At 44.8% G+C, this 24,818-nt stretch overlaps 1 protein-coding gene across 2 annotated transcripts; it reads left to right on the top strand.

The window, feature by feature from the left end:
* Positions 1 to 8: 8 nt before the first annotated feature.
* On the top strand, positions 9 to 20,353 carry LOC115081017 (zinc finger protein 721-like). Of its 2 annotated transcripts, none has more exons than XM_029585526.1 (10): positions 9 to 930; positions 6,737 to 6,863; positions 8,112 to 8,225; positions 8,383 to 8,496; positions 8,877 to 8,962; positions 9,637 to 9,763; positions 11,045 to 11,158; positions 11,316 to 11,429; positions 14,294 to 14,443; positions 15,570 to 20,353. In XM_029585526.1, exons 1-10 carry the CDS (start codon positions 907 to 909, stop codon positions 18,761 to 18,763), a joined length of 4,164 nt encoding a protein of 1,387 aa, XP_029441386.1. In that variant the 5' UTR covers positions 9 to 906; the 3' UTR covers positions 18,764 to 20,353. The 2 variants fall into 2 exon arrangements, with proteins under 2 accessions (XP_029441386.1, XP_029441385.1); XM_029585525.1 differs by lacking the exon at positions 9 to 930 and adding an exon at positions 5,284 to 5,499.
* The last annotated feature ends 4,465 nt before the right edge of the window (positions 20,354 to 24,818 follow it).

Here is a 24,818-nt window from a genome sequence, read left to right as displayed (position 1 = left end):
AAGCCCCACTCTCCTGCGGTGATACCTAAAGGTCCCTCCTCCAGCTGAGAATGCCTGAGGTGATTTCCGTGGTCCCTCAGAGATGTGCCTTGGTCCATAGCTGGTTCCCTGGCGTGGACTTATAGGCTAGCTCAGGTGACTATCTCTGTACATGGCTAGTAAGCGCTGAGCTCAGGTAAGGTTTAAAAGGAGAAAGTTTTACTGAATCAGAGACAGATAGAGGGGTTTCAGGATTTCCTCCAGTCTCCGTTCTCGGCGCACCATGCCAACGTTCCTTCCCAGTTCCATTTGGGGTTGGGGAACTGGGCAGCCTAGTGGGTTGAGCGGCCCCCAGTGGGGGCGCTTGATTGCAATAAGTAAATATTCTGCTGCCCTCTATAGGCCGTCAGTATGCGCGGCGTGTAGGGTCAGTTTTTGGGTGCACTTTTTATGCGAAAGGTTGTGCATGCGTCTTATCACGCGTTCTTCTAGGCACTTGTTTTTTGGGCACATTTCATTTTTTAGCTCAAGCCGTTCCGATGCACATTTACTGCAGCAATGGCGCCGGTAAGCAAGAAGTCTAAGCATTTTCCTGTTTGTGTTGCCTGTCATATTAGGGCTTCTCAGCCTGACCTGTTATCCCTACAGATCCACCTTAAGGAGGCAGGATCCTCCCAGCATGCACTGGGGAAGCAGCATGGCCTCTGCTAGGGAGCTTTCCATGTTCCTTTCTCTTCCTGTAGAGTCTGCAGGGCTGCAGAGAGCAGGAAAGACTCCGAGTAAAAGCAGAAACTTTCTGCCTCCCCAGGACCGGAAATCCCTGCAGAGGGGGAGAGCAGGGGCTTTATCTGAGCCCCCAGGAATCAGCCCTGCCCCCTCTGAATCCCTCCCAGCACCTGCAGGACTGAGAGGCAAAAGAGGAGGGCAATGTGTGCCCTGGGGTCTGATCCGGTAAGAAATCCTTCTCTGCCCTCTTGTGCATGTAAAGGAAACCTTTTCCCTGTGCAGCTCTTCCAGCCTCCCCTCCTGCCAGCACAGGGCAGGGATCTTTCCAGCCCCGGGAAGTTTGAGCTCAGTAGAGATGGGCAGGGTGGGGGATGTGGGGAGGGTGTGCAGACTCTCTCACATTCACACACACACATGACTCCACTCTCACACTCTCTCTTCTCCCCCTTCTCCAGCCCTAATCCCATCCCCAGCACTCTCCATTTTCCTCCCTTCAGACCCCAACCCATCACCCTTTCTGTTCCTTTCCATTGTTCAATTGCTGCTAACCCCTCCTTCACTATTATCACCTCCCCTCCTCCCGATGTAGAAAGCTACATATGTAAACTCTGGAAGAGCAGAGGTGTAGGGGAGATATGACACAGACCTTCAGGTACATGAAAGGTTTTAATCATGCACATAATTCACACTTTTTTGTTGGAAAAGAAGCAGTAAGCACTAGGGGTCAGGTAGTGAAACTCCAGGGAGGACGACTCAGAACCAACGTCAGGAAATATTTGTTCATAGAGAGGGTGGTGGAGGCCTGGAATGCCCTTCAGGAAGAGATGGTGAGGTCAAAAACAGTAAATTAATTCAAAAGGGCATGGGATAAACACTGGATCCCTAAATGAAGAAAAGGGTGCATAGGGGAACCTGCATGGAGCGGCAGTTACTACCTTTAACAGAAGACATGGGGGGAACCTGCACGGAGCGGCAGTCACTACCTTTAACAGAAGGCATGGGGAACCTGCACGGAGCGGCAGTTACTACCTTTAACAGAAGGCAGGGGGGGAACCTGCACGGAGCGGCAGTCACTACCTTTAACAGAAGGCAGGGGGGGAACCTGCACGGAGCGGCAGTTACTGCCCTTAACAGAAGGCATGGGGGGAACCTGCACGGAGCGGCAGTTACTACCTTTAACAGAAGGCATGGGGGGAACCTGCACGGAGCAGCAGTTACTACCTTTAACAGAAGGCATGGGGGGAACCTGCACGGAGCGGCATTTACTACATTTAACAGAAGGCATGGGGGGAACCTGCACGGAGCGGCAGTTACTGCCCTTAACAGAAGGCATGGGGGGAACCTGCACGGAGCGGCAGTTACTACCTTTAACAGAAGACATGGGGGGAACCTGCATGGAGCGGCAGTCACTACCTTTAACAGAAGGCAGGGGGAACCTGCACGGAGCGGCAGTTACTACCTTTAAAAGAAGGCAGGGGGAACCTTCCAGGAGCGGCAGTTACTACCTTTAACAGAAGGCAGGGGGGGAACCTGCACGGAGCGGCAGTTACTACCTTTAACAGAAGGCAGGGGGGGAACCTGCACGGAGCGGCATTTACTACATTTAACAGAAGGCATGGGGGGAACCTGCACGGAGCGGCATTTACTACATTTAACAGAAGGCATGGGGGGAACCTGCACGGAGCGGCTGTTACTACCTTTAACAGAAGACATGAGGGGAACCTGCACGGAGCGGCAGTTACTACCTTTAACAGAAGGCAGGGGAGGACATCCTAATATTACTCCAGAAGCGTAATCGACTATAAAGAATATGGTACTCTCCTATCTATTTCCTTAGTAAATTGTAATGTTATTCACTCCTTTTTGTTTCACTAGCCCCCTAGTTACCTATATTAAGGTACAAATTATTTGTATAACTTTTCAGTTAAATAGTTTTAGAAAGGAAAGGTGTTTAACCTTTTTTTCCAGAAATTGTACCATAATCTTATTATGTTCTATTTCATGTATGAACAATACACTGGGAAAAGATGGTTCCCTGAAGAGGCAGCCACAGACTCAGGAGATGGAAGAATGCCTTCTGAAAATCCAAATGCACCACATCTACCGATTCACCTTTATCCACGATTATTCATGCCTTCCAAAAAATGTAGGAGATTTGTGAGGCAAGCCCTCTCTTGGGTAAATCCATGTTGGCTATGTCCCATCAAACCATCTCTATCTAAATGTTTAGTGATTTCATTCTTTATAAGTTTCCACAATTTTTCCCAGCACTGAAGTCAGGCTCACTGGGATAGCATCCCACACCCTTGGATGGCTCTCTTATGGTCAATCTTTGCTATACTGAGGTATCAGTGATTTCTCTTAAGGGCTTTATTCACATCAACTGGTCTTTGGTTCCATAGGCTCTGCCAAGATGTTATTAGAGTTGATGTGATTGTATATTCTGTCTGCATTTCTCCCATTATCTAGGAAACTAAATATCCCTCCATTTTGATTGATAAGTTGATGGTAAAGACCAATTTAATAGATAAATGGATATTTCAGTGTTTAATTGGTGTATTTCAGTTCTTTACCATTATATTTTCATATGCAATAATATGTTTTATTGTATTAATTTGGAAATTGAGAAATAAAGAATTAAAAAAAAAACCTATTCTGGATACACAATTTAGTCGCACAATTTAGATGCCTATAGCAAGGGGTGCTTAGCTATGGGCGTCTTCAGCAACCTCGGCAAAATCGTCCAAAAGAAGCGGGATAAGAACGGACGCTCGTATTGAGCGCCGCTTGCAATTGAGGGCATCCGGAGCATTTGAGCACTGGGGATGCACAATTCTCCCCCCTAGCGCGTCCTTTTTTACGCAGCTCCTCATTTAAATACTGCATTGGGCGCCCAGGGGATGGGGCTGCCAGCGCGTTAGGAAAACGGGCAGTCAATATGAGCGAACCTTTTCAACACACTTCTTATTGAATCGGCCCCAGGGGCAGATTCTGCAGCTGGAAGGAGGAGGCAGCAATAATGAAGGTTTAGCAACAGCTGAACAAAGGGAAAGAATAGGAGCTCGTGGGTTGGTGTATGAAGGCAGGAAAGTGGGCAGTGCTGGGGATGGGGTTAGGGCTGGAAAGAGAGAGTGAGTTCATGTGCGTGCATGGGAGAGATTCTGCCTGCCCTCCCCAGAATGCATGTATGTAAGAGAGTCTGAGTGCCTTTCCCCCCCCCCCCCCCCCCCCAACCTCTGCTGATCTCGGGGTGAGCAGAGCTCAAACCTTCCCGGGGCTGGAAAGATCTCTGCCCTGTGCTGGGAGGAGGGGAGGCTGGAAGAGCTGCACAGGGAAAAGGTTTCCTTTACATGCACAAGAGGACAGAGAAGGATTTCTTACCGGATCGGACCTGTGGAATGGGGAAGAGAGAATCAGTGTGGGTGTGTGCACATGTGTGTGAGAGCGTGTGCATATATGAGAGAGAGTTCATGTGTGTGCACGGGAGAGAGTCTGCACCCTCCCTCCCACCCCCTAACCTCTGCTGATCTCGGGGTGAGCAGAGCTCAAACCTTCCCGGGGCTGGAAAGATCCCTGCCCTGTGCTGGCAGGAGGGGAGGCTGGAAGAGCTGCACAGGGAAAAGGTTTCCTTTACATGCACAAGAGGGCAGAGAAGGATTTCTTACCGGATCAGACACCAGGGCACACATTGCCCTCCTCTTTTGCCTCTCAGTCCTGCAGGTGCTGGGAGGGATTCAGAGGGGGCAGGGCTGATTCCTGGGGGCTCAGATAAAGCCCCTGCTCTCCCCCTCTGCAGATCTGGAGCTAGCACTTGCGGGGATTTCCAGTCCGGGGCAGTAGAAAGTTTCTGCTAATATCTATTCTTTTCTGCTCTTTGCAGCCCTGCAGACACTAAAGGATGAGAAAGGAACCTGCAAAGCTCCCCAGCAGAGGCAATGCTGCTTCTCCCAGTGCATACTGGGAGGATCCCACCTCCTTAAGGTGGATTTGTGAAGAAGGCAGAGAGCTGCACAATTTCCCTGCAGGAGGAACAAGTCAGGGACCTGGTTTAGTACTCTTGCATTGATGGACTTGAAAATAGCTATTTCTTAGGAAAATCATTAAGAATAAGAAATCTGTCAGAGGATTGGCCTCTTTCCCTCTAGGACTTGACCCCTAACACGTCTGCTCTGTTCCTGTGCTCTCATCCAGGACTTGGGTTTTTCTTTTCAGATGCTCCTGATATGAAGCCGGGCACCCCTTCTCCAGGAGGACACAGGCTGGCAGAGAGCACTGGCACCTGCAATGCCTCCAGCTAGGAGGGTCAGGAATAGAAACGACTGCACCAGAAACCCTCCAAGGTTTAATCTTAATCAAGGGGCAGCCTGCAGCTGTTTCTTCTCACCAAGCTTTGTCAGGCAAATACAGATCCAAAGATTCCCACCACCCCGAGGGAATCTTTGTAGCTCTCTGCTATCCTTACAGATCCACCTTAAAAAGGTGGGATACTCCCAGCATGCACTGGGGAAGCAGCATGGCCACTGCTGGGGAGCTCTGCGCATGCTCCGACTGCTGCTCTCTCTTCCTGTAGAGTCCGCAGGGCTGCACAGAGCAGGAAAGACTCAGAGTAAAAGTAGAAACTTTCTGCCTCCCCAGGACTGGAAATCCCTGCAGAGGGGGAGAGCAGGGGCTTTATCTGAGCCCCCCAGGAATCAGCCCTGCCCCCTCTGAGCAGGAACAGCCTGAATCCCTCCCAGCACCTGCAGGACTGAGAGGGAAAAGAGGAGGGCAATGTGTGCCCTGGAGTCTGATCCGGTAAGAAATCCTTGTGCATTTAAAGGAAACCTTTTCCCTGTGCAGCTCTTCCAGCCTTCCCTCCTCACAGCACAGTGCAGGCTTGAGTTCTGCTCACTCAGAGGTCAGCAGACTGTCCTTCTGTCCCTGCAAGACTCTCTTACATGCACACACATATTTACTCACTCTCACGTTCTCTTTCCCCCCCCCCCACCAGTATTCTCCATTTCCCTGCCTTCAGACACCAACCCACCGCCCTTTCTCCCTTCCGCCTGTACAGATGCTGCCATCTTCTTCCAGCTGCTGAATCAGCTGTGCCCGAGATTTCAGATGTTTCCCTGGGACCAGGCAATCCCTACATAATAGGGATGTGCATTCGTTTTTCACGAATTAGAAATGTCAATGACATTGTCTAATTCGTCATTGTTCGGTAGCTCCGAAAAACAAAGCGTATTTTGCCGAATTTTCATCAAAATTCGTATTTTGTGTTAGTGCGCACTAATGCGCATTAAGGCCCGTTAGTGTGCCCTAATAGAACTTACAGCGCACTACACTAAGTATGTAGTAGTGCGCTGTAACTAATGTTAGTGCGCACTAAAAAAATTGCAACTTAAAAATTAAAAAGTATCAATTTAGAGGAGTTCGTTAGCTAGAAAGACAGTGCGCACTAATTGGTATTGCTGCACACTAAAAGATATGCAGTGCACAGTAACTCCGTTAGTGCGCACTAACACAAAGACAGTGCGCACTAGCTAGATGTTAATGCGCATTAAGGCCCGTTAGTGCGCCCTAATAGAACTTACAGCGCACTACACTAAGTATGTAGTAGTGTGCTGTAACTAATGTTAGTGCGCACTAAAAAAATTGCAACTTAAAAATTATCAGTTTAGAGGAGTTCGTTAGCTAGAAAGTGCGCACTAATTGGTATTGCTGCACACTAAAAGATATGCAGTGCACAGTAACTCCATTAGTGCGCACTAACACAAAGACAGTGCGTACTAGCTAGATGTTAATGCGCTCCAGCACACAGGCTGATGCTTCTTCCGCCCTCTAGATGGTGAATCAGCCAGCATACGAGATTTCCAGTGTTTCTCTGGGGACTGGCAAAATATTGGAGATTTAAGAAAATAGAGCTCTCTTCATGCTATAATCTTATGAAGAGCTGATCTCTCAGAAGCAATAAAACAAAGTTTCTTACACGTATATTATAATGAAGCTGGTGGGAGAGGGGCTGAGGGTGTCCTGTTTGCTGTTCCAGGCATCGGTCACGTTCAGGGATGTCGCTGCTTATTTCTGGGAAGTGGAGTGGGACATTCTGGGAGAATGGCAGAAGGAGCTGTACAAGAAGGTCATCAAGGAGATTCACGACATCCTCATGTCATGGGGTAAGTCTGCCTTTTCTATCGTCTATCTCCTACAGACACAATGTAGGATGGGTGCTGGAATAAACCCAGGTGCCAGGTCCCTTGGGCACATATAATATACAGTCTGGCTTCTGATCTCATGCCAAGTCCAACAGGAGCTGCTGTGGCTCCCCAGGGCCCAGTGAGAGACACCTCTGCTGCAGTCCCGGCACGAGATGCTGCTCTGTGCTGGAAGATAAATCTTTCAAAGGTTATACTTGTAGAGATCCTACCAGAAGGAAGGTACCAACCCAGAATGGGAGAGAACAGAAGGCATCGCCTATTTGTTCTGAGTTAAATGTACACCGATACGATGTGCAAACGGCTGTCGGTATATAAAAAAATGTTAAATAAATAAATAAATAACAGAAGAGTTAGTGTTGGTTTGTAGCTCCCTGGTGTGGAGCCTAGAATGGTGATGCTCTCAGACTGTGTATAAACCCCTGCCACCATCTTAGGGTGTGGAAATGTGTAGTTGGACCTTTCGAGGGCCAGCACATCCGTGGCTGTTCCCTGGTTTTCTTTCTTTTCAAGGAGGAAGGCCTCTGGGCTTCAGACCTGAGCGTAGAGAGCTTTCTGCCTTTAAAAGGACTGCAGACCGTGTCTGGGTCTCGGTGAGATGGGAGGTTCCCCCCCCAACCCTCTCTTACCCTTCTAATTCCTGGTTTCCCTTATACCTCAGCCAGGGCCACAGTGAACACGAGGGGGACTGTGTGTGGTCCATCAGGTGGAATGAATCTTTGTTCATTCCCGCAGGATGGAGAAGGAGTTTGAACCTGTCCCTAGGCTTAGATTCATCCCAAGGAGATTTGAGTACTCTGAGTAGTAAAGAGAAGGACGAAATACAGGAGAGGTCAGAAACTGGAGCTTAGTGTCTTAATTCACACATCTCCCTTTAGGAGTTGGGAGGGAGATTATCAACTGCCCCAGACCCATTTGGAAGGGAAAGGGAAATCTGACTTATTAATTGGAATCAAATTGATCTAATCAAAATATTTTAATTGACAGGAGTAATGTCACAAATTTATCTAAGCACTAAATTTGTGAACTCATTTATTGAAAGAGCTAAAGCTGTAAGGAACATTTAATCACGAGGCAGTCTGCAGCTCTCTCTTCCTAGCAAGCAAATAGACCTCCACACCCTCCTACATCCACAAACTTCCACTCCTCTATCAAAGAGGAAACATGAAGTCCTCAGATGGTCTACTTTTTGCTTATCATTATTGGCAGGTTATTCAATTCTTAATCCTGATGTTGTATTGAAGATTAAGAAGGAAGATGAGAAATATTTCCCTCAGCACTGGGAGCTGGAGGGGAAAGAAACCATGAAGGACCCCAGCATCAGTAAGTAAATGTTCTGGATTTAAAGGGCTCTGCATTTTCAGATCACAGGAGATGGGGCATTAACATCAAACATTTGGGGACTTCCAATCCATTTCCTAATATAATATTAGCAGGTCCTGGGTGACTCCTCCTAGACTCGTTTGTTTTCTCATCCCAGGCCTTCCGATTGTAACGTCTGTGTTCTCACTGAGCATTAAACAAGAGGCAGATCTGCCCTTCCTGGATCCTCCTGAATCAGAGATGACTGAAGGGATTCACCCTCCTGTGATAGGCAAGTATCAGATTCCTCCCGGGCGTCTGTACTAAGGTCAGACGGTGCCAGTTAGGAATTCAGCACTGGGAGGGTAAGAGGCCGGCCCCCTCTCTCTCTCTCGCTCCCAGTGTCTGTTTCTCTGCTTTGGCTGGGGTAAACTGCTTGGGGGGGGGTCATGCTGGGAAGGTCCTACATTTTGGAGTTTTACGGAGTGGCTGCATTTGAATTGTATTTCGAAAGAAGTATAAGACTGAGGATTGACAGATTAAGGTTGAGAATGCAAAGAATTAGGAAGTTTCATGCGTGTTCTGCTTTTCATTCGTTATTAATGCCTGGCTCCTGTTGCTTTATTCGTGTAGAATATAATAAATAAATGCATTTTCCCATGTTTGTAACAGGCAGCCGAGGTCACAGTCCTGACCCCACAACAGAGACGCTGAAAATGGAAGAGCCTCAGGTCAGCGAGCGGCTGGAGGGAGGAGCGGTGAGCAAAATATTCCTTTGTAATAAAACGCTTCATGCAGCTCCTCACATGTGCCTGTGATCATCAGGTTTCCTCTCTCCTCAGATTCATGGACACTGCTTCCAGTGTAGATCTAAGAAAAGAGGGGTGCTGCCGTGCTGATCATCATCAGAAATCCCTTTGCTCTCATTTTTAGAGTAGAAGAACCCACCTCTAACACACACTAATCACAATCTCGTACAAATGTAACCACTTTCATTTTCACACACTCCCACAACCATTAACACACATACTTTCTTACACACTCTCTCAAAATGCACTTTCTTTGTCCTCCCCAGGCCCAACTACATCACGCTCCTCTTTCCTGCCTTGAGCCAGCAATCCAGCCCCCTATTTCTCCATCTGCTGCTGCCTCCTCCTTCATTCAGCCTGCACAGGCCGAAGCCCACATATGCAGATGCTTCTACCTCCTTTCAAGTGCTGAATCAGCTGCACCTGAGGTCTCCAGTGTTTCTCTGAGAACCAGGAAATCTCTACAAAATACTGGAGATTGAATAAAAACAGAGCTCTCTTCATGCTCTGATCTATCAGGCAGCTGATCTCACTGACAGAGGGCAGAGAACGCAGTTTATTGCCCGCACATTATAATGAGGCTGCAGGGAGAGGGGCTGAGGGTGTCCTGTTTGCTGTTCCAGGCTTCGGTCACGTTCAGGGACGTCGCTGCTTATTTCTGGGAAGTGGAGTGGGACATTCTGGGAGAATGGCAGAAGGAGCTGTACAAGAAGGTCATCAAGGAGATTCACGGCGTCCTCCTGTCACGGGGTAAGTCTGCCTTTTCTATCATCTCTCACCCATACACACCCTGCAGGATGGCTGCTGCCACTTTATCAGGGCTGGAATAATCCCAGGTGCCAGGTCCCTTGGGCACATATAATATACAGTCTGGCTTCTGATCTCATGCCAAGTCCAACAGGAGCTGCTGTGGTCCCCAGGGCCCAGTGAGAGACACCTCTGCTGCAGGCCCGGCACGAGATGCTGCTCTGTGCTGGAAGATAAATCTTTTATAGGTTAAACCTGAGGATTCATAAAAGAACAGCTGGGAATAGGAGGGAAGATTTACCTTTGATTTCTACCTGAGAATCAAACTTCCGTGTAAGGGCCTGATATGTTAGCCCTGTCTACATAACTTTACTGTATGATATGTAATGTCACAAACAACCCAATTGGCAAACTGTGATGTCCATACTTCCGACTACAACCATTAGTATAATAATGTATCGTTATAATATGATACTTTCTTTCTCTTTTCTGATTTTCTTTTTGTGCTTGGAGACATTTTTCATTTGATAACTTTTTGAATTTTATATATGCAAATACAATTTATTCAGAATAGCAGTTAATGCTTATTCTGTATTGACAGGTAAGTTCATTGCTCTCTCGATGTTCAGTAACACATAGCAGGATCACTGAAATATTTGCACTTATCTTTTGTTGTGGATCAAATCGTTCTACTTTTGTACCTCAGCCTTATGTCCTGCTTAGCATGCAAAGCCCAAGCAGACTTCAGTTTGCCAATAGTCTTTAATACTCCATTTGGGTTGTGTGTGTTTTATTTACAGGCGTGTTCCTAAAAGGCATCTAGTACATATTAGTTATCGTAATCTCTTCAGGTGGTGACCCAATGTCACAGGTCACATATCCCATTTCTGTCTCTCACTGGCCTCTAGAGAGGGTTATTTTTATATCCCAGGACCTGGGTTTTCCTTCTCAGATGCTCCTGATAAGAAGCTGGGAGTCCTCCTCTCCAGGAGGGCACAGGCTGGCAGAGAGCACTGGCACCTGCAATGCCTCCAGCTAGGAGGGTCAGGAATAGAAATGACTGCACCAGAAACCCTCCAAGGTTTAACCTTAATCAAGTGCTAGCCTGCAACTGTCTCTTCTCACCAAGCTCTGTCAGGCAAATACACACCAAAGAGACACAGACACAGATGCATACACTCTCTCACTTTCTCTCACTCTGCTCTATCAGAACAGGAAACAGATTAAAGCTTCCAGGACAGTACAAGTACAATTTATAATTAATTTTGCTATCTTTATTGGCAGGTTATTCAATTCTTAATCCTGATGTTGTATTGAAGATTAAGAAGGAAGATGAGAAATATTTCCCTCAGCAGTGGGAGCTGGAGGGGAAAGAAACCATGAAGGACCCCAGCATCAGTAAGTAAATGTTCTGGATTTAAAGGGCTCTGCATTTTCAGATCACAGGAGATGGGGCATTAACATCAAACATTTGGAGACTTCCAATCCATTTCCTAATATAATATTAGCAGGTCCTGGGTGACTCCTCCTAGACTCGTTTGTTTTCTCATCCCAGGCCTTCCGATTGTAACGTCTGTGTTCTCACTGAGCGTTAAACAAGAGGAAGATCTGCCCTTCCTGGATCCTCCTGAATCAGAGACGCCTGAAGGGATTCACCCTCCTGTGATAGGCAAGTATCCGATTCCTCCCGGGCGTCTTTACTCAGGTCAGGTGCTGGTGGAGTAAGAAGCCATCAAACCCCGCTCTCTTCCTTCCAGTGTCTGTTTCACTGCTTCAGATGGGGTAAGCTGCTTTGTGGGGTGGGGGAGACACCTGATAGATGTTGGGATCCCAGACAGAGCTGCATCCTGCAGTGTCACCGGGTTACGGAGGGTGGAGGAGACCGTCCGACTGCATAGAAGGTGCGTAAATAAAATGAGAAGCGTGGGAATCTGTGCTAAAGTGGTGGAGCGAATTACAAATTGGGTGACCAATAGGAGACAGCATGTAATGGTCAATGGAACCTGCTCTGTTACGGGGAGGGCCACAGGGATCTGTATTGAGACCAGTTCTGTTCAATATCTTTGTGCGTGACATTGCAGAAGGGATAGAAGATAAAGTTTGTCTGTTTGTGATTGATACTAAGATCTGCAATAGAGTGGACACGGATTTAAGAAAGCTTGAAGAGTGGACGCTGTCAGCAGCGGATTCCCGATTAAGGCCGGCCCAGGAGATACCATGTGGTCTGCCGAGCTCGGCTCTGTCACGGCCGCGCTCAGCAGACCACATGACTAGCACGACCGGCCCTGGACGCTGTGATTCAGTGCCAAGCAGTGCAGCGTCATGCATCGGGGGTGCGGTAATCCAAAAGAACGGTATGTGATGGGGGGGTGAAGACTAATGTGCACAAACTGGGACAGGGCCCCAGGTGTGATAGTGTCTGGCGATCTGAAGATGGCGAAGCAATGTCAAAAGGCCAGGAGAGGACTAACCAGTAAGAAAAAGGAGATGATAGCTCCTTCTACAGGTCCTGGGCCAGGCCTCACCTAGAGTACTGCGTTCGGTTCTGGAGACCGTATCGCAAAAAAGGATGGAGGTGGTCCAGAGAAAGGCGACCAAAATGGTGAGGGGTCAGCATCGGAAGACTTACGAGGAGAGGCTGAGGGACCTAAATATGTATAACCCTGGAGGAGAGGGGGTGCAGGGGAGATAGGATACAGACCTTCAGATACCTGAGAGGTTTTAATGATGCACAATCAACGACAAACCTTTCACTTTGGAAAGAAATCAGTAGAACTAGGGGTCAGGTAGTGAAACTCCAGGGAGGACGACTCAGAGCCAACGTCAGGAAATATTTCTTCACGGAGAGGGTGATGGAGGCCTGGAATGCCCTTCCGGAGGAGGCGGTGAAGACAGAAACAGTAAATTAATTCAAAAAGGCATGGGATAAACACTGGAGATCCCTAAATGCTAGAGCAAGGAAATAAAGAAAGGGTGCATGGAGGTAACCTGCATGGAGTGGCAGTTAAGGAAAATTGGTTCTTACCTGCTAATTTTCATTGCTGGAATACCACAGATCAGTCCCGGGTTTTGCCTCCTTGCCAGCAGATGGAGACAAAGTTTCACTGTCACTGCCACATAACCCAATGTGCCACCTGCAGTCCCTCAGTATTGACCTGTAGCCAAGCCAAGATGATGTCAAATGCACCCTGCACTAAAAACTTTGAATTCTTCCTTTCACACTGAGTAAGAGGGAGAGGAAGCTGTAAAATAAATGTAAACTCGTTCTCATGAACAAAGTAGAACAACAATGAGACTATCAACAACTCTGCATAACATACAAAATATGGGTATGAGTGGAGCAGTCTTCTGGACTGATCTGTGGTAACCCAGGAACCAAAATTACATACCCAGAGCAGACCAAGCTCCTGGGGATGTATCTACGCTCCTTAAACAGGGTGGCAAGAGTCCTGCTCGTAAAAAGACAAAACAAAGCACTCGCACCAAAGCCCATACTCATCAGAGCCCCAGGAGTCCAGAGCCTGGACATCCAAGCGAAAATGTCTGGTGACAGTGTGCAACGACTTCCAAGTAGCCGCCCTGCAAACCTGCGGAAACACCTGTTGGAACTCGACCCACGAGGTCACCTGAGAACAAGCCCTTAAATCCTCGGCCACAGCACGACCTTTACGAACATAATCCGAGTCAATAGCCTCTTTTAGGCAATGTGCATTTGTAGCTCTAACAACCCCCTGGGAGGATAGGGAAATACTTCCCTCTGCAGAAGAACTGTCTTTCTTTCTTTCTTTCTTTCTTTTCTTTTTTTTTTTTTAAAGCTTGCTTGATTCAGAACTTATAGCTAAGTTCACTCTTAGTTCATTTTAAGGGATAGCCTAACCCCAGAAACAGGGCAAGACTGCAGGGTTTGCACCACCGCCATCTGCTGGAGCCAGAGAAATACTGAAGGGATGCAGGAGGCGCACCAGGTTAAGTCAGGCCGCCTTTCAAGTTTTTCTCTGTCTCCACCTGCTGGCAGGGAGGCATAACCCATGCTCTGGACTGATCCGGGTACGTACAGGGAATAGGCAATGCACATTTGTAGCTTTTGAAGCTTTGCACCCCTTCTTTGGAGCAGGGCACAGCACAAAAATCATTAGTAACTTCAAGATACCTCAATAATGCCCACCTTGCATCCAAGACTCAGAGCTCTTTCGAATGAGGCATGGACAAATCCAAATCCAGAAAAGCCGGAAGCTCCACAGTTTGACTAAGATGAAATGCCGAAACGACGATACCCCAGACTATGCGCAAAAGGATCTTGACATGACGAAACCTGAAGCTCCGAGATTCTCCTGGCTGAACAAATAGCCACCAGAAAAATTACCTTCAGAGTTAAAAGTCCTTCATGGTAGCGATCTACAGTGGCTTCAAGGGTCTGGGGTTATTTTTCAGAACATATTGAGGTCAGTATTCAAAGCCATTTAGATGGATAACTCCATTTAAATGTTTAGTTTAGAATATTGTCCTCATTTTAATCAATGTTTCCCATAACAGGCTCCCCCAGTGTCACCCCTGACATTTTAATCCGAATTAAGCAAGAAGGACGTGGGACTGAGCCCCCGAGATCTGAGGACAGAGGGAACCTGAGCATCCCAGGCGCCTGTGAGGAGCTGCATGAAGCAGGCGATGCAGCTTGGATTAAAGGTACTGCTGGGCCGATCCAAACAGTGCTGAGACACAAGGCCTCCTCGGGGCCAGACACAGCGAGGAGGAGGCGTTAAATCATGTCCCTGACCTCTGACCTTTCTTGTGTGGAGAATTTGTTCCTTTCCATTCCTTCTGCTTTTCTCTTCCATTTTCAAGTCTTTGATTCTCCCTTTCTTTAGAACATAAGAACATAAGAAATTGTCATGCTGGGTCAGACCAAGGGTCCATCAAGCCCAGCATCCTGTTTCCAACAGAGGCCAATCCAGGCCATAAGAACCTGGCAATTACCCAAACACTAAGAAGATCCCATGCTACTGATGCAATTAATAGCAGTGGCTATTCCCTAAGTAAAATTGATTAATAGCCATTAATGGACTTCTCCTCCAAGAACTTATCCAAACCTTTTTTAAACCCAGCTACACTAACTGCACTAACCACATCCTCTGGCATTCTTTTCTTTTCCCTTTCTCCCATTCTCCCCCACAATTTCACTGCAGCCACTCTCTTCCTATAGATGGAAACTCCCCTCCAGTCTTTTACTCTTCTCCCTTAAGTCTCTTCTCTCCTTTATCTTGTCCCTCTTTTCCCCTGTCCCTCCACCCCTTCCCTTCATCTTCTTTCAGCTCCTGCTGTCTCTCCTCCCTTTTTGTCCTTCCTTCCATCCCTCACTATTTCTGACCTCTCCCAGTGCTGCTCCAAGATGCCAACCCTCCCTTCCACCCAGCAGCGTGTAGTTTTATTTTCTGTGGGTCGGGCAGTGCTGGCAGCGGGCGAGGCAGGCTAGATGGTCCCCCTGGGTGAGGCTGGAGGAAGGGAGGTACAATATCCCCCACTGGGAGCAGCGGGAGGGAAGGGGCACATGAGTAGAGGCAGGATGGAGGCAGCTGCAACCCTACAGTATCCCTTGGTGAGGATGAGATGCACAGAACCAGCAGGGTGAGGTCAGACGTGGTCTGTTCCCCTCTGTTCATGCGCTATTGCCCACCTGTACCTGTCTACAAGCAGCTCCACTTCCTGTTCTGTTTCATACGGAGCCTTAGCCAAGGAAATGTCTTTAAATAATCATATGGGGCTATTTCCCTCTATATTCTTTCTCTCTACCTGTAGTCTCATTTTTATCTAGCAGATAATGGATTCATGAACAAGGGTAAGAAACAGAGAATGTGTGATGGGCAGCAGAAGGAAAAATGGAAACAGAGATACTCCTCCAGATGTAGCCCAGATACTTTAGCTGACTGTGCAGGAGGTATCAGTAGAATAACAGCACCCAGGGTGAAAGAAGAATTCCAGAAAAGAGAGAGACCAAACACATGTCCTGAACGAGGGAGAAATTTCAACCACTGCCCCAGTCTTGTGCAAACTCAGAGATTCTCTGGAGGAGAGGGACCATTTCAAAGTGCTGATACTTGGGAAGACTTCACCTCAAACTCACATTCTGCCGAGTACCAAGAAAAGACTGAATGTGGGAACAAGTTCACAGAGAGAACACATCATCCATGTATCCAACCACATCTTAAAGAGGGGGAAACATTTACAGGTACTGAAGAAGAGAAAACCTGTAAGGAAACAAAACACCTAGCACACAGGAATGGTCACATGCAAAAGCAATTAAAATGTGCTCACTGTGAAAAATGCTCTGCCTGCAGAGCTCAGCTGGAAAGAGATGAAAGCAATAAATTGGTTGGAAAACCATTTCAGTGTACTGCATGTGAGGAAAGATTTATTGGGACGTCAAACCTGACAGAACATAAAAATATTTCCAGTCACAGCAGGCCTTCGACGTGTACTGACTGTGAAAATGTTTTTACATATTCCGCATGGCTTACATTTCATCAGAAATTTCACAAAGGAAAACAATCTAAATGCAAAAAATGTGAGAAATGTCACTATCGCAAATATACAGTAAAAACCCATGAAGGAATCCACACTGGAGATAAACCATTTCAGTGTTCTGAATGTCATAAATGTTTCAAGTGTAAAGTTGAACTAAAAAGACATGAAAGAAGTCACACTGGAGAGAAACCATTTCACTGTTTTGCATGTAATAAAAGTTTCATGTATAAATGCAATCTACAATCTCATGAAAGGATTCATACTGGAGAAAAGCCATTTAACTGTTCTGCATGTGGGAAAAGCTTCAAGACTAAATCTGATCTTAAAAGACATGTCAGAATCCATAGTGGAGAGAAACCATTTAATTGTTCTAAATGTCATAAATGCTTCAAGAGTAAATTTGAACTACAAAGACATGAAAGAAGTCATTCTGGACAGAAACCATTTAATTGTTCTGAATGTCATAAATGCTTCAAGAGTAAATTTGAACTACAAAGACATGAAAGAAGTCACACTGGAGAGAAACCGTTTCACTGTTTTGCATGTGACAAACGATTCACGTATAAATGTAATCTGCAATACCATGAAAGGATTCATACTGGAGAGAAACCATTTCAGTGCTCTGAATGTCAAAAGTGCTTTCACAAGAAATCTCACCTAGTACGACATGTAAAAATCCATACAGGAGAAAAACCGTTTCATTGTTCCGAATGTGATAAAAGATTCAGGTGTAAATCTCACATAAAAAGACACGAACGAATCCACACAGGAGAGAAACCATTTAAATGTTCTAAATGTTATAAGTGCTTCCAGACTAAAACTAACTTAGTAAAACATGAAGGAAGCCATACTAGGGAGAAACCATTTCAATGTTCTGAATTCCATAGGTACTTACAAAATAAAACTCACCTAGTAATACCTGAAAAACTCCACACTGATGAGAAATTATTTAACTGTTCTGCATGTGAGAAAAGCTGCAAAACTAAATCTGACCTTAAGAGACATGACAGAATTCATAGTGGGGAGAAACCATTTAATTGTTCTGAATGTCATAAATGCTTCAAGAGTAAATTTGAACTACAAAGACATGAAAGAAGTCACACTGGAGAGAAACCGTTTCAATGTTCTGTATGTGAAAAAAGATTCACGTATAAATGTAATCTACAATCCCATGAAAGGATTCATACTGGAGAGAAACCGTTTCAGTGTTCTGAATGTGATAAAAGATTCAAGTGTAAATCGCACATAAAAAGGCATGAAATAATTCACACTGGAGAAAAACCATTTCCCTGTTCTGCTTGTGATAAAAGCTTCACAAGTAGATCTGACCTTATAACCCATGAAAGGATCCACACTGGAGAGAAACCATTTCAGTGTCGTGAATGTGATAAATGCTTCAAGAGTAAAGGTGAACAAAAAAGACATGAAAGGACCCACAAAGCAGAGAAACCATTTCAGTGTTCTGAATGTCATAAATGCTTCAAGGGAAAAGATGAACTAAAAAGGCATGAAAGAATCCATACTGCAGAGAAAGTATTTCAATGTTCTGCTTGTGATAAAATTTTCCAATGTAAATCTGGACTGCAGATCCATGAAAGAGTCCACACTGGAGAGAAACCATTTCATTGTTCTGCATGTAATAAAAGTTTCAGGTGTAAATCTGACCTACAATCCCATGAAAGGATTCATACTGGAGAGAAACATTTTCAGTGTTCTGAATGTGATAAAAGATTCAGGTGTAAATCTCACTTAAAAACACATGAAAGAATCCACACTGGAGAAAAACTCTTTCATTGTTCTGAATGTCATAAGCGTTTCCTAAATAAAACTCACCTGGTAATACATGAAAGACTCCATACAGGAGAAAAACCATTTAACTGTTCTGCATGTGAGAAAAGCTTTAAGGCTAAATCTGACCTTAAAAGGCATGAAAGAATCCACAGTGGAGAGAAACCATTTACTTGTTCTGAATGTAATAAATGTTTCAAGAGTAAATTTGAACTACAAAGACATGAAAGAGGTCACACTGGAGAGAAACCATTTCACTGTTCTGCATGCGATAAAAGTTTCATGCATAAATGCAATCTACAATCCCATGAAAGGATTCACACTGGTGAGAAACCATTTCAGTGTTCTGAATGTGATAAAAGATTTAGGTGTAAATCGCTCATAAAAAGACATGAAATAATCCACAGTGGGAAAAAACCTTTTCACTGTTCTGCATGTGATAAAAGCTTCATAAGTAAATCTGACCTAAAAAGACATGAAATTATCCACACTGGAGAAAAGACATTTCACTGTTCTAAATGTAATAAAAGCTTCAAGACTAAATCTGAACTAAATGTCCATGAAAGGATACACATTGGAGATAAACCATATCAGTGTTCTAAATGTGATAAAAGATTCAGGTGTAAATCTTATATAAAAAAGCATGAAAGAATCCACACAGGCATACTTAATGGCATCAATGGACCCAAATACTAAAATAGCGCGCCACCATCCTCTGTCTCAGTCCTTAAGTTAGGACAATCATTTCAGTGAATAGAGGGAATGACTGAAGATCCATCAGTATGTGAAGGTAAAGATGCTACAGAATTAACAAGACAGGAGAAGAAAATCTAAGAATCACAGAAGCAAACAAGGAAGAATAAGTAAAGTAGGAAGTACAGAGAACTACTTCATTAGCCCCATATGGATCAAGATCTGACACAGCAGTGGATAAGGAGAGGTGAACTCAAACCTATGGATCGGAGAGTGGGAATTGTAGCATAGGATAGTAGACTGCGGATGAGGTGTTCATAGCTGGCAAAGAAAAAAAACTGGTAAAACAGACAAATGTAGATTCTGTGGAACAGAACTGGAAACAGTTACAGTTCTCATCTCAAGATGTGATGTGCTGATGTCAGAAGGCCTGGATACAAAGAGGCACAAGAACATTGCACGGCTTATTCATTGGAAACTGTGTAAACATAATAATGACATACCAAACATATTGGGAGCACAACCCTAATAGAAGAGAAGAGAATGAAGAAGTTGTGATCACATGGGACTTTCCTATTCCCACAGACAGGGAAGATCAATGTGCCAAAACCAGATTTTGTGGTGAAGGAGAATAACACAAGAATGGCTTTGCTGATAGAGGTGTCAGTACCCAGTGACTCCTCTGGAACATATGGAGAAAGCAAAGTACTAAGAGATGAAATCAGAGAGCAAGAAAATATGACAGAAAGATACAGAGATAGTCCCAATCATATTGGGTGCCACTGGTCTGATTAAGAAGAATTTTCAAGCGCACCTTGATATGTTGCCTGTTAAGATTACACCTTATGAACTTCAGAAGGAGGCTGTCTTTGGTACAGTGTAGGGCATGTTTGGGTTTCAGAGCTGTATAAAGTGGAATTATACTCAAGGGACTCTCCTGTATGCCAACAGGACTATACCTCCGGAACTTATTCACCATACACACACTAGCCAGGTCAAACATGGGATTTATCAAAGGGCTTATCTTTCAGAATTATACCTCGGGAGCTTATCATATGTAAAGGGAGCTTAATCCTCACATGAATACTCTCACACACACTGATTCAATGCATTATGGTTCCAGGCACTTTATAATAGATTTATTTGAGCAATAAGATGATAGAACAGAGAAGAAATAAAATCAGATAATACAGAAGAGTTGATTGCAGATCATAACTATTAAATATGCATGTGTGTGTGTGCGTGTATATATATATATATATTTATATACATAAATACAAAAATGTAAGCTTTACCATATATATATATATGTGTGTGTGTGTGTGTGTATAGTCAAGCAAATAGTGGCAGACTTCTATACTAGAATTACAGAAACAATACAGTACTTGAGACATATTATGAGACAAATTATGTAGAATGTTTATTAATTTCTAAAATATTTACATGACATTTTAGCCCTAAAACATTATCATTATACAGTAAAATGCTTTACAGAATAAAATATCAATATCAATATTTAAAAGACAGTAAACAAATCTTGTGGTAGGTGCAAAAGTCTTGAAATTCAAGGAATACTAATACAGAGTTTGCTAAGCTTGGTGGACTTTATCGTCTTTACTCATGTATAGATGTCACAGCATTGCTGTTCATTGCCTAGAGACGTGCTGGTAAATGATTCGCTAGGCGATGCAAATTTTAATCAACACGTGACTTAGTTCTTCAAATGTGTAGGTGGTGAAATGACAAGATTATGTGTTCTCTTTATGCGAGAAGTCCAATGGTTCTTCTTACCCCATGCAGATGTTACCGGCATGTAATTTAGTTCTTCAAACATGTAGCTGAAATGGTAAAATAGTGAGGTAATGTGTTCTCTTTGTTTGAGAACTACAACGGCTCTTCTTACCCCGACAAGGGCCCTATTGTTTCGCCAGTAGGGGGAGATAGTGTTGAAATGCCACAGTCTGAAAAAGCATGTTTCAATCATGTTTGTGCGATGTCATTCACCAGGAAGAATAAGGGCATACAAGTTGTGTAATTGAGAAATGGTATCAGTCATCTAATGAACTATCAGTAAAGAAGCTGGAAACCACCCTTCTTCTCAGTGTGTTCATTGGATGCAAAGAGAGTGAGAATTATCAGTGCTGTGTACAGAGGACAGAGAAGGTATATCTTGTGTTGCAGAAAGGAAGATAGAAGAACTATTGTTCTTTCCCACATTGGAATCCTGGGACTCGAGTGTTAAGCTATCCATGAAGTGAGGAAGAGACAGAGAGAGGGAAAAATTGTGTGCAGAAAGGGTCCCTCTCTTTTCTTTTCTTTTCTTTTCTATGCCAGCTTGAGAATCTGTCCCGCCCAGGGGTTACGTATGTGTAATAAACATTCCCCTTCCCTGTACGTACCCGGATCAGTCCAGACTGCTGGGTTATGCCTCCCTTCCAGCAGATGGAGTCAGAGAAAAGCTGAAAGCACCTCCCATATAACCTGGAGTGCCACCTGCGATCCCTCAGTATTTTCTCTGACTCCGGCAGATTGAGAGGCATAACTTGCGGTCCTGAATCTCTCAAATTTCCTGGGGACTTGTCCCGACAGGTTTAATTCTATCACAAAGAGCCTTTGACTAGATCATTTAAAAAAAAAAAGGAAGTGTGTTGTTTTCATTTGCCCTTTCTAAACTTTTTAGCAGTCATTACAGCAGCCAGCCACAGGCAGGCGAGGCAGGGCATTGCCCTATAGCCAATTGCCGGAGTTTTACTGCAGTAGCCCGGTGAGCAGAGGGGGAAGACTTACCGGTGGTTTTTGAAGGGAGCCAAGCACTTGAAGCCGCCAATGTGCGCGGTTTGTCCGTCCTGGAGTTTAAATTTGGTTCTTTGTAGCCTCTGCGGGTCACCCTTTGAGCCTTTGAAGCGGGCTACGCTAAAGGACTTAATGCTTAAAGCGGTGTTTCTCGTAGCAATCTGTTCGGCTAGGCGGGTTTCGGAACTCCAAGCCTTGTCATGTCGAGAGCCTTTTCTGCGTATCTCTGATTCAGGGATTTCTCTTCGAACAGTGCCCTCCTTCCTTCCAAAGGTAGTCTCGGCCTTTCATGTCAACCAGTCAGTTGAGTTCCTGGCATTTTCTGATGAGGATAAGGATCTCAGGAGATTGGATGTCCGTAGAGTCCTCTTGCGGTACTTGGAGATAACTAATCCGTTTCGATTGTCTGATCATCTTTTTGTGTTGTGGAGTGGTCCTAAGAAAGGGACTAAGGCTTCTAAAACTACTATTGCCCGCTGGTTGAAAGACGCTATTGCTTCAGCTTACATTTGTCATGGGCAACCAGTGCCAGATGGTCTTAAGGCGCACTCTCTTAGGTCGCAAGCCCGAAGGCAGCAGGGTAAGACAGAAAGCCAGAAGGCCACACAGAACGCCTGAAGGCAACACGAGATACACAGGGGGCTTGAGCAGGGAGCCCAAGCGAGCTCAATGCCGAAGCACTGAAGGAATGGGTAGGCAGGGTTATAAAGGAAGTCCAGGACATAGAACAGATGGGTAGGCCGGATTGGGCCAACCAGGAGAGCATGTTCGTGAGGGACCTCTGGTGGTGAGGCAGCTGCACAGCAGCCATCGTCGTAACACTGGGCTCCTGAGTTTTATAAAATATTGCAGGATTCCGTTACTACGTCATTACTAGACATATTTAATTATTGTCATCAACAAGGCAATTTTTCTCAAGATGCTAAAATTACTGTTTTCATAAGAAGGGGAAACATTTTTTTGGATTCTGGATGCTATCAGCCTATATCACTGATGTCGATATTAACATTTTGGCATTGATTGTAGCTACAAGGTTAAGTATGTCCTGCCCTATTTAATTTATTTGGATCAAACCGGGCTCATTAGCGAATGAGAAGGGTGTTGTGGTGAATCTTGATGCTGAGAAAGCAATCAGTAAAGTTCAATGGTGTTATTTGCTTTGGGTGCTGGCGCAAGGGGTTGTTATATATATCTCGGCAGGTATGCTTGTAGGTAAACAGGAACTCTCATCACCTTTACTCTTGTGTTGTGGTACTAGACAGGGATGCCTGTTCTTATCTCCTTTACTGAATATTTTATATGTGGAGCCATTGGTGCTTAAGATTAAGTCTTTATCTATGGTCCAAAGCTTTTGGGCTGAGAACCCTTGAACCCAGGATTTGCATGATAGCGAATGACGTTGTTATTTCTAGGTAATCAGGTTTCTATTTCTGAAGTTGTGGATACCTTTGCCTGGTTTGGAAGTTCTGCTGGCTTGAAGATAAACTTTTCAAAATCAGAGGTTATACAGGTTCAAGATTGTGGAACAATCTAGAGTTCAAGTCCCAATGTCAAATCAAAGCATTGCTGGAAAAAATATCCAGTATTGCCATGTTTCGAAAGGATATTCTCTGCTTCGGGGAAGCTGATAAGTGTTCAGAAATTATCCTTATATCCTGTCCATGAATGGACTAATCTCAGAATGAAAGGGTGAACAAACGCTGGCAGTATCAAGGTATGGCGGCAAAACTGCTGTTCTAAATGCCAAAGGTCCTTCTCTCATAGCTGCAGGTTGGGGCAGGGCTCTGGGGGACTGGTGGCTTGCTCTGGCCTGCCCTCTCTTTGGAGAGGGGCCCTAATGGGTTCCGAGACCTCCAGCACCTGTACTAGCTGCTCCTTGCTGCCTTCCTTGGGCCTCAGGTAGCCACATTACTGCCACCCCATGCCCTCAGTTGCCTTTTTTTCCCAGGAGCGGCCACCTACTATGGTACAATCTCACTTGTAACCCCTGGATACATATAATCAGTTCTAGATTATATATGTCAATTATCTTGAAACCATAGATAACCCTCAGCAGCAAATATGGTAAGAAAGATCTAAAGGCCAATTTGTCAGAGAGAGGCCGATGCAATAAGATAACATAGTAATGACAGCAGAAAAGGACCAAATGGTCAATCCAGTCTGCCCAGCAAGCTTCTTAGGGTAGTATCTGCCACATCGTGGAGGTTACCCTCATGTTTCTCTTAAAGGTAGCAACTGCCACTCTGTGCACTTATCCCCAAGCCTTAGGATAACCCATAAAAAATGTACTGCTAGCAGCATTTTTACGGGGTGATGAGCTTTCTTGAAAATTCAAACCGCGCAGCTTGGCGTGCTTTGCTTATGGACTTGGTCGTAGAAGCAGCCCTGTACTTTTTCCCTTAGGTCTACATATTGGTGCTCACCGCAGAGGACTCAATGTTACCTGCAGTGGTGCAGCAAGGAGGTTTGCGCTCAAAAAATGTGCCCACAGATTGGTGCCCTCTGTTGTAAATGTAATGGTAATGAGGACGTTAGCTATTACCCCCTGTAAGGATAGCTGAGCAAATCTTCACAGGCTGGAAGGGGAACCATGCTGACTCCAGCCTTTCTTCATGCAACATTCAAACACCAACATGAGTCATGGCATTGAGGTGGTGCATTGGGACTGCTGATGTTGTGCAAGGCTGTGGGAGGTGACAGCTGTAAGAGGGGATGCCAGAAGTTACAGGTTCTGTGGGGGATGAGGTCATGTGAGAGTTGCAGCTCTTATCTGTATCTGTAGTCCTTCAGGGAATAATTTTGAAAGGATTTATCCTTCCCCAGAGGACAATGTGTATAGTTTTTTAATGTATTTATACAAATTAATATTCCATAAAAAAAATGTAGTTCAAGGTGGTATAGTGTGTGTGTGCAGTCTGATAGCAAGAATCTCCCAGAGAAATCTACAGGAGAGGAGTAAGGAGCAAATTAAATACAGCTTTTATTTTTATTTTTTTATTTTTTTATTTTTAATTTTTATATACCGGAATTCCTGTATACAATACAAATCAGTCCGGTTTACATGGAACGAAAAGATTGCCCTGGTCTGGGAGGTCAGACCGGGTTTTTTTTTACAAAGAACATTGAACAATAACAATAAATCCTTAAATATTTTCATAAATTAACTTAAAATTAGGCCAATTAGCATGTTGAACTTAAATTAAACGTAAGATTAAATTGAAATTTAATTTTGCATAGAATTGCATATTATTAACTATAATACAGA

The sequence above is a fragment of the Rhinatrema bivittatum genome, chromosome 19 (genome assembly GCF_901001135.1).
Source record: "Rhinatrema bivittatum chromosome 19, aRhiBiv1.1, whole genome shotgun sequence".
In the NCBI taxonomy this organism is placed as follows: domain Eukaryota; kingdom Metazoa; phylum Chordata; class Amphibia; order Gymnophiona; family Rhinatrematidae; genus Rhinatrema; species Rhinatrema bivittatum.
The sequence above is the reverse complement of the archived record's forward strand: the minus strand, read 5'-3'. Positions and strand labels throughout refer to the sequence as shown.